At 46.7% G+C, this 10,000-nt stretch overlaps 1 protein-coding gene across 1 annotated transcript in view; it reads left to right on the top strand.

Moving 5' to 3' along the window:
- kcnq1.2 (potassium voltage-gated channel, KQT-like subfamily, member 1.2) overlaps positions 1-10,000 on the top strand; it is a 132,912-nt gene that overhangs the window by 109,389 nt on the left and 13,523 nt on the right. The window contains exons 18-19 of the mRNA XM_076299295.1: positions 244-284; positions 1,546-1,607. Coding sequence (XP_076155410.1) covers positions 244-284; positions 1,546-1,607 — 103 coding nt within the window. The remainder of the gene's footprint in view (positions 1-243; positions 285-1,545; positions 1,608-10,000) is intronic.

A 10,000-nucleotide genomic window follows, 5' to 3' on the forward strand; every position in this document is an offset into this window, starting at 1 on the left:
AAGCGCCGGACACCAAAAAGCGAGCGGAGGGCATCCATCGGCCGCTAAACCACATCCTCGCCACGCTCTGCTGGCGCTGGCAGAGGCAGCTGTGCTGATTAGCAGCCAAATCAGCGCGGTATTGTGCGCAGAGGGACAGCCTCCTGTTGAGTCTGACGCAGGCACGGCGCGCAGGCACGAGCACACCAAGCTGCTGACCTGCACCTTGTAACAAAGCGATCTTCTTTCCCGTCTCGTTTGCAGATTGGATCACACGCTGGGGAAGCCAGGAATGTTTCTGCCAGGTAAACAGAACAGACGAGCTCATTGGTCTCCGTCGTCTGGCGGCCTTCCCTCCGCCTCCCTCTCTCTCTCCTCTCCTGTGCATGGGGGTTGGGGACTGTTCCAATGAAAATAGCTCTTTCTGCGTGTCCGCGATACCGCACCAGATACTGTGTGTGTGTTAGATATCAGGGCAAGCACGAGGGTATGTGTTATGTATTGGGCAATACGAGCGTGTGTATGTAGTGTATGCCCGTGTCTTTATTTGTCCTGTGTGTGTGTGTGTGTGTGTGTGTGTGTGTGTGTGTGTGTGTGTGTGTGTAATATGTATCAATTGTGTGTGTAATATGTATCAATTGTGTGTGTGTGTGTGTGTGTGTGTGTGTGTGTGTGTGTAATATATAGCAATTGTGTGTGTATATATGCCCGATGTGTGTGTTGTTTTAGTGAACACTGTGTACTTTCCACAAAAATCCACCGGCGGCAGCGTTACCCAAAGCCACCCCATGTGTGTAAACATCTCCTGGCTGACCTGCAGCTGTAACGTGGTTAAACAGATTCATGATCGGACATTGTATTGGATTATGGAGCCAGCTGAGGCCTCAGCTCCCCACGCGCTCCCTAAGCTTTACCACCCTGGCAATCATGCTCAAAACTTGATTATGAGCGCACACACTCACACACACACACACACACCCAGAGAGAGAGAGAGAGAGAGAGAACACTGAAACACTTTTCAATGTGTCCTTCATAACAGACATAAATATTTTTATAAGGTTATGGAGAAGTCAGCGGAGGACACACACACACATGCAAACAAACACACACACACACACACTCACAGGGCCACTGTTGTCAGTTTTGGGGAAATTAAATCAGACCAATCAGATAAATCCTCACAGCTCCAAGGCTTTAGAGAAATTGGGCGGAAAAATATGTTGGTTTCTGTCAGAAAAAAAACACACCAAATGTCATAGTAATATAGTGGTGTGTGTGTGTCTGTGTCTGTGTGTGTCTCTCTGTGTGTTTGTGTGTGTATGTATGTATGTACTGTATGTATGTGTGTCTGTAGATGTGTGGTTGTATACTGTGTACTATGTTTGCGTTCTTCTTTGCGTTCTATATATAAGACTTCTGGTCAAATATTCTGAGCCATACACAGAATGTCTCATAAAAGCCTATTCTGCTAGGATGGAAATAAACATAAACTGGGTGCATGTGTTTTACTGTGCTGGGCAGACTTTGAAGTCTGAATTGTTGTTTTTGTTTTGTTCCCGTCCGCAGAGAAAGGCATAGACAAAGAGTATCACACCGTTGGAGCCAGACTGATCAGGCTGGAGGATAAGGTAAGCATCCGGCTCCACCCCAACCCCCCACCCTAGCTCTGTTAGGGGACGGCATGCCAGCGATCAGATCTCCGGCCCGGCCTGATGAAAACAGGTCCCCGTGCTGGAGGTGTTTTGTCTGGGTTGGGGCGTGGGTCCCCTTGGATGGGTTGAAAAAGACACGGTTCTGCTAGCGTCGCCGCGACGACGAGTGTTATCTTCTTCAGGCATCTTAAATCTAAAGCCATCGCCACCAGCATGCGACAAGGTGAACACTTTGTTGTTTGCCGTTTGTTCTTTTTAACATTTATTTATTTATTTTTTTTTTTTTGATCTGCTTTTTGTTTGTGAGGTTGGTGGAAGGTCAGGCCTGAGATGGGCGTGATGTGTGGCTGCTGGGTCACAACCCCCCCCCCCCCACACACACACACACACACACACACACACACACACACACTCTGCATCATGGGTTTTCCACTCCGGGCTTCTATTCTTCCAAGACAAGTTTGGGGGGAAATAAACAGTAAGGGAGGAGAGCAATGTAGAAAGGCATTACCTTAAAAAAAGGCTGACGTCCATTGCACGGAAGGCGGGAGAGAGGTTGAACTGATTAGTTTTATTTTCCATTTAGGGACTTAAAGTTGAGCGCAAAGAAAAGAAAATGAGATAGAGAAAGAGGAGAGAGGGAGGGAGAGAGACGGCGTTTGAAAGAGACATAAGTAGGATAAGTGTGGGTGGATACAGCTGTGTGTTAAAGCACTTCGGCTGTGTAGAGTGTGCCTGCTGGAACTGGATGGCCATTCACATAAATGTGCTTACCCTACATCAGCTATTACATTCAAACTATTTCTGTGTGTGTGTGTGTGTGTGTGTGTGTGTGTGTGTGTGTGTGTGTGTGTGTGTGTGTGTGAGTCTATGTGTGTGTGTATGGGTGTGGGTGTTATATGGTTTAGCATGGATGGGAATAATTATTCTGTAATATAAACACCAATACACATACGCGCACACACACACACACACACACACACACACACACACACACTGCCGGGACTGATCATTTGTGAGTAAGTTTGTGTGGATGGGTATATCTTGCTTCAAGTATACTCATGTCAATGTGTGTATGTCCATATTTGGTCACAATTTTTTAAGTGGTCTGTTTTTCCCCTGCAAACTCTTTGTTCTATTGACAGTGAGGAATAAGCTTAAGCAAGTGGATAACTCATTTATGTGAGATGATATTGCAAATGTTTGTTGAGAAGTAATACATTTGAGAGGTTGTTGATCATTAGGGCTAGTTAAGGTATTTAAAAGTTTGCTTATTGTTTATTTGCGTATTTCTTAAATTGCTACTTTTTACACAAATGGGCAGTACATATAAGTATTACCCTATATATTTTTTTGTTTTGTTTTGTAGCCTAGTATTTCATAGTACACTTACACTTACTCATTGGTGATGTGTTTTTTGGTTCTGTTTCTGTTTGTGTACCTCTTTGTGGGATACACTATGTAGTGTCATATCACGAAAACATGCACTCTACCCAGTAATAAATCTGCGCAAAACCGAGCCAGAGCATAAATGTCCAACAAACCACAGGTTGTGTCGGCCCGTGTGGCTATTGCATCATACTGTACTGCTGAGTGATTCATTTAACCCTGGCCTCCCTGTAATTGGCTGGTTTGAATTCACTGGTGCATGTCTAATTGAAAAGGCCTGCAAGGTTGCGTGTGTGTATGAGTGAGTGTGTACTTCTGTCTGTGTGTGCATGCTGGTGTGTTTCTTCCTGTGTGCATGTGTGTGTGTGGACACTTAACATGTGTATTGTGTATGTGTGGACACTTAACATGTGTATTGTGTGAGAGAGCGGTTATGTGGTTGAGTTTGAACTTGGCTGAGTATTTGAATATATATGTGTATTTGTGTATTTGTGTATTTTTGTTTGTTTGTTTGTGTACATGTGTGCGTCTGTGTGCACGCGTGTGTAAAGGGCCAGAGTACAATCATGACGCCAGGCGTTAATGGTCCCTGACCGAGGCTTATCCCGACGGACCAGATGAGGGAACACTCACACACACACACACACACACACACACACACACACACACACACACACACACACACACACACACACACACAGTGGGGGCTGCCCTTAGCCTCCTGTGAGCCCTCTCGCTCTCTGGCCCATTAACTCTGCTGCTGTTGTGATTGCCATCTCCTGATTGGTAGCGCAAAGCTGCGTCTAAATAGTGCGGCCCCCATTCCCCCAGGGCGACGGAGAGCCTAAGCGAAAGTGAAGAATCCCAAATGAGCCAGACCCTGGAGGGTTTGGATACTACCCTCTTTTGCTGTCTTTCCCTTTCTCTTCCATTCTCTCTCTCTCTCCTCTCTGTCTCTCACTCTCTCCCTCTCTCTCTCCATCTCTCTCTTTCTCCTTCTCTCTCTCTCTCAATCTATTTCTCCCTCTCTCTCTCCTCTCTGTCTCTCTCCCTCTCTCCCTCTCTCTCTCCATCTCTCTCTCTCACTCTCTCCATCTCTCTCTCTTTCTCCTTCTCTCTGTCTCTCTCTCTCTCTCTCTCTCTCTTGCGGTGAAGCTCAACCCCACTCAGAGAGCCATGTGGATTCCATGAGACTCAGCTCTCCCGGGTCGAGCCTGAAGCGGGAGGGCTCTTGAGCGCACATGCTAATGACTCTCTCTCTCTCTCTCTCTCTCTCTCTCTCTCTCTCTCTCTCTCTCTCTCTCTCTCTCTCTCTCTCATGCCACCGCCTCCATATATAGAGAGTGTGAGTAAGACAGTGAAAGCGAGAATGAGCGAAACAGAAACGGCGGGAAGGGAGGGAGAGAGGAAGACTTGGCAGACGGAGTGAGAGAGAGAGAGAGAGAGAGAGAGCGCAAAAGTGTGAGAGACAGCAAGAGAGAGAGAGAGCGAGAGAGAGCAGAGAGGGAGAGAGAGAGAAAGAGAGCGAGAGAGAGAGAGCAGGAGAGCTGAGAGAAGAGAGCAGAAGAGGAGAGACGCGAGAGAGCCGAGAGACGAGAGCAGCGAGGAGACGACGCCGAGAGAGCGAGACGAGAGAGAGCAGACGAGGGAGAGGAGAGAGATAGAGAGAGCGAGAGAGAGAGAGAGAGAGCAGAGAGGGAGAGAGAGAGAGAGAGCGAGAGAGAGAGAGAGAGAGCAGAGAGGGAGAGAGCGAGAGGGAGAGAGAGAGAGCAGAGAGGGAGAGAGAGCAGAGAGGGAGAGAGAGAGAGAGAGAGCAGAGAGGGAGAGAGAGGGAGAGAGAGAGAGAGCAGAGAGGGAGAGAGAGAGAGAGCAGAGAGGGAGAGAGAGTCGAAAGAGGAGGTAGGTGTAAGACAGAGGGAGGAGAGGGGGGGCAATAGATTGCGAGGGAGGGAGTCAGAGATTGGAGACAGACTTGTTGTGACATGGTTACGGTGTCAAGGCACACCTGGTACTCTATCGCTCGTGTGTGTGTGTGTGTGTGTGTGTGTGTGTGTGTGTGTGTGTGTGTGTGTGTGTGTGTGTGTGTGTGTGTGTGTGTGTGTGTGTGTGTGTGTGTGTGTGTGTGTGTGTGAAACGAGGGCCTCTCCGTGCCCTAGAGGCGGCAGGTGCGTGTACCCACTGACCTCCAGCTGAGTGCATTCCAGCCTCTACGCCTCATTGTTTTTTTGTTTTGTTTTGTTTCTTTTCCTCTCTCCTCCTTTCTTTTCCTCTCTCCTCCTTTCTTCTCCCCTCTCCTCCGTGATACCAGACATGTGCTGCAGATAGCAGCCCTGTGCACAGGCTCCGTCTCCACCCCGCTGCCACAGACCTTCCCAGAAACTCACCAGACCGTATCAGGAGCGAGATTTCCCCCTAATCACACAGTATCCACTGCAGCAGAACACAATCAGGCTATAAATATGCTCCATTCTGAGATTCTGAGAAATGGCGCACGGGGTGGGGGGGGGGTCCATGGGGATGTTCGCACATCAGTGGGTTTGGGGTTATCTGGTTACGTTGGCACAGAAAAGGCACAGTCAGGGATTTTTGCCCAGACCTGAACCCAACAAGCTCAAGCCAGCCAAGATGAACTTGCGGTGTTGTCCTGAGATTAATAGAACAATGATTGAGCATGTTTGGTTGTTATGAATGCTGTTCCAGTGTTTATTTGGGGTGGGTCAGAAATCACAGGCGTCTCCTATTCAGTAAAAAGTTCATTAGATTCAAAACACTTGGCATTAAGATGTCACTGCAGCGTTTACTAATATTCGTTATTTAAAATGTATTTCATGTAATGTCAGGGCTAATGTAATTGTGTATTGAATCATGGGGCCTCCTGTGACTCCTGCCTCTAAGGTTTGTATGGTGTGTGTGCAGGGTGTAGCTGAACAGATGGTTTATGTTTGTGATGCAGTTCTGCCATGCGAGGGTGGAGGCGTTCTGTTTACTTTGCTGTCAGATTGATGATATGGAGCTGAAAGGGTTACTGGGTGTCAGATGTTTTTCTAGGCACACACTGTTTTATGTATAAATATGCTCCGTACCAAATATTCTTCTGTAGAAATATAAGATATTAACTTTAAAACTGTATAAATATGCTCCGTACCAAACATTCTCCTGTAGAAATATAAGATATTAACTTTGAAACTGTATAAATATGCTCCTTACCAAATATTCTCCTGTTGAAATATAAGATATTAACTTTGAAACTGTATAAATATGCTCCTTACCAAATATTCTCCTGTTGAAATATAAGATATTAACTTTGAAACTGTATATTATATATGATCTGTATGCAGATGATATTGTGTTTGATTTTGGGTATTTTTGTGTTTGTATGCATGAGCAGTGTTTTTGTGTGCCTGTGTGTGTGTGTTTGTGTATCTGTGTGTGTGTGCAGGGATGGGCAAAAATACATCTTTAAAATGAATTTTAAAATAAAATATCAAATACACTAATTTTAAGTGTATCCATGTATAAAAAAAAAAAAATACTGTATTTTTGTATTTTCAAAATACTAAAGAATACTCTTCAGAAGGAGCATAAAGGGCAGCCGTGGCCCACTGGTTAGCACTCTGGACTTGTAACCGGAGGGTTGCCGGTTCGAGCCCCGACCAGTGGGCCTCGGCTGAAGTGCCCTTGAGCAAGGCACCTAACCCCTCACTGCTCCCTGAGCACCGCCGTTGAAGCAGGCAGCTCACTGTGGCGGGATTAGTGTGTGCTTCACCTCACTGTGTGTTCACTGTGTGTTGTTTGTGTTTCACTAATTCACCGATTGGGTTAAATGCAGAGACCAAATTTCCCTCACGGGATCAAAAAAGTATATATACTTAATACTTACTATAATCACTGTGCAAACCTACTGTCTGTCTTATCTATTCCTTCATCTCTACACTGAAGTTTACAGTGTTTGAGAGCAGCAGCTTTTCTCTGCCTACGACACATGCCATAACCCTACAAACGATCAATATATCTACTATGCTGACCTGCCTGTTACATCTTATAGCCTAAGTACTGTATCAGAGATGCACTCACAACTGAACTTGTCAAGTGGTACAAAGTGGAGACAAGTCTCTGACATTGTCAGTGCATGCCCAGATTGCTTGATATTACACTGTTTAACGCTGTCGATCGGGAAGGATCATGACCCTTTTAGTTGTTTTTTAACTAACTGGGTACCGTGTTCGCTCTAAATGGTGTTATATTGACGCCAAGGGGGATAAATATAATTTTTTCATCGTGTTGGTTTAGGTAATACATGGGCAATGTTTTGAGCAATATTGCTGGGAAACCACGTAACTGGTTCAAGAAACTGATGAATAAAGTTCTCAAGAAACTTGAGGTTGATGTGAGAGGGAGTGTATTGTGTGTGTGAGCAACCTACACGTGACTCATCTTGCACTGGATCATCTTCCTGAATCTTTTGGTTTTACCAAAAATATTTGGCAGTATTTTTAAACTACAAAAATACACACCTATAAAGTATTTTGATACAAAATATGAAAACCATTTTCTTCAACCAAATAAAATAGAATTTAGAATTTGAAATACGGATTTTGAATACATGTATCATAAATACTGCCCATCCCTGTGTGTGTGTGTGTGTGTGTGTGTGTGTGTGTGTGTGTGTGTGTGAGAGTTTGAAAGCATGATTGCCCTTCTTTCTCTTCTCTAACCACAGTGCTTTTGCTTTTATGTGCGGCTCTGGTGGCCACAAGCTTTCCCCTCAGGCGCTGGACAATGAGCGGCCTTTGACTGGCCGTACTCTGTGTGGTCAGAGTGTCTCCAAGTTTTCCGTGGCCTCTCTCTGGGTTTTGTGTGTGTGTGTGTGTGTCTGTGTGTATGGCACTCGCATTAGCATGAAAGTAGCCCGCCTCGTCCTCTCCTCAGTGGTTGCGTAGCATGTGAGCGGTCCAGGCTTTGAGTAATACTCTATTAATACGTCCATCCGCTGCGCTGGCGGACAGTGATTTATATACCTGTCGGACAAAGCCGCACATCACAACAAACACGCCTATTCTCCTGGGCCCTGCAGCTTTTGATGCGTGCCTCTGAAACAGAGCTTTTTTTTATGAAGATGGATTGCGCTCCAGCACACCATCAAGGCCTCTGACGGTCAGGATGACAAATCGTAACAGACGGGCCTGAACATAGCCCATGTGAGTAGAAAATGGCTTTAAAATGAGTCTGTGGAGTAAGAATACTGTGGGTTTTTTTGGTGAGATGAAGACTTCTTTTTCACAAGGCCAGAGTTGTGTTTCATGAATGAAGTAGTGGATGAAAGAAGGTTAGCCTGGCGGGATTGGTCGAGGAATATGCCAACCCTTGCTCTTTCTTTCTCTTTTTTGAAATGCAGAGTGGGATTTGAAATTGCCCTTCTCCTCCAGAAGCACCTTGTCTCCTAGAACCGACCGTGTCCCCACCTCCCCGGCAGCATAAAGCCCAACCGTAAATTGCCACTTTTGATTACACTGAGCGCGCACAGCGCCGGCAGCATAAAGCCCAACCGTAAATTGCCACTTTTGATTACATTGAGCGCGCACAGCGCCGGCTTAATGTCTCCCAAGTAATGAGAGTGGAGAGCAAGGTGGGTACGAATTCAATTTCCATTGGTCAAGATTTATGGGCGAGATCAAAGGGTTAAACGGGGTTAAATCCTCCATCAGCCTGTAATGCGGACTCCTTTTGACACGTGTTTTCACACAGTGTGTTAATATTTGTGCTATAGAACTTCCACGTCCCATAAGTCAACATGCGCAGCAATGCGGTTGGGGAAGACAGGAAGTGGGGGGTGAAGGGAGTCGAGGCTTCAGAAATCGAATGAGTAATCCTGCCCAAAAGAGACAGTGAGAGAGAGAGAGGGGGGGGGGAGCCTATGTCATGACATTGTAATGGGGCAGAGTGTGTTGTCTGTAAGTGATGCCAGTGGTGCATAGCAGGAATATTTGACGTTTTTTGTTTGTTTGTGAGAAGTCCATCTGCAAAGCATTTCCATGGTCTGAGCTGAACACCATCTACACTGCCCTCCCGGACCCCCTTGTTTATACTGTCCCTCCAGACACACACACACATGCATAAACACACCCATAAACAGACACACACATGTACACAATCACACCCATACACAGATGTACACATATACATAAACACACGCGTGTAGAAACGCATGTGCACACACACACACAAACACACGGCTGTAAACACCCAGCCCCTCACACACATAGTACTGTTGTCTTTTCCATTCTGCCTTGTCAAGTATGCCATAAACACACCCGGCTAGTGCAAACACACACGCGGAGATAGCCACACACAACAACCCCAGCCTCCAAGCACATCCACATTAGCATCACCCAGCCAGCCAGCCGGCATCAGACAAGCACAGACATTAGTCCAGCTCATTAGTCCAGCTCCTAGAGGCCTGTCCAAGCTCCACGCCACTACCTACCCTGAGTGCCCCCAAGCCTGCTGTCCTCTCCCCCATTCTCCCAGCCATACTCCCTCCTCACCCGCCGGGCTCCAGATACTGATCCAGCCTTCCAGAAAGCTCCCCTCTAGCTACAGACTTGCCTAATGAGGCCTGCTTTTCAGAGCTGTGGAGGAATTGCCCCTCCACACCCACGTACCCCTAACAATCTCACCCTGAAAAGCCCAATCCACCCCTTCCTTTCCCCTCACACCCCCAAAAAGGAAGAGCCCAATTTGAGCAGCGTCTCTTCTCGCACGTGTGACGACACCGTCATAAATTCATCCAGGGTGTGTATTCCCTGGTAGACACCCCTCCCTGGTCAACATTAATGAGTCTCCTGACACATGAGTGCAGAGTAGAGATGGAGTGCGCTGGGCCGGGCAGCTCCTACTCTCCCATTCCCCTGCACTCGCCCACACACTGGTCCAGGGGCGCTTATCATCCACCATTGCAGCGCAGCTCAGCACAGCACAGC

Source organism: Alosa pseudoharengus, unplaced genomic scaffold, assembly GCF_046254945.1.
Source record: "Alosa pseudoharengus isolate Yale_2024_CS ecotype anadromous, Long Island Sound unplaced genomic scaffold, YU_APseudo_1.1 YU_APseudo_1.1_scf_10, whole genome shotgun sequence".
In the NCBI taxonomy this organism is placed as follows: Eukaryota; Metazoa; Chordata; class Actinopteri; order Clupeiformes; family Clupeidae; genus Alosa; species Alosa pseudoharengus.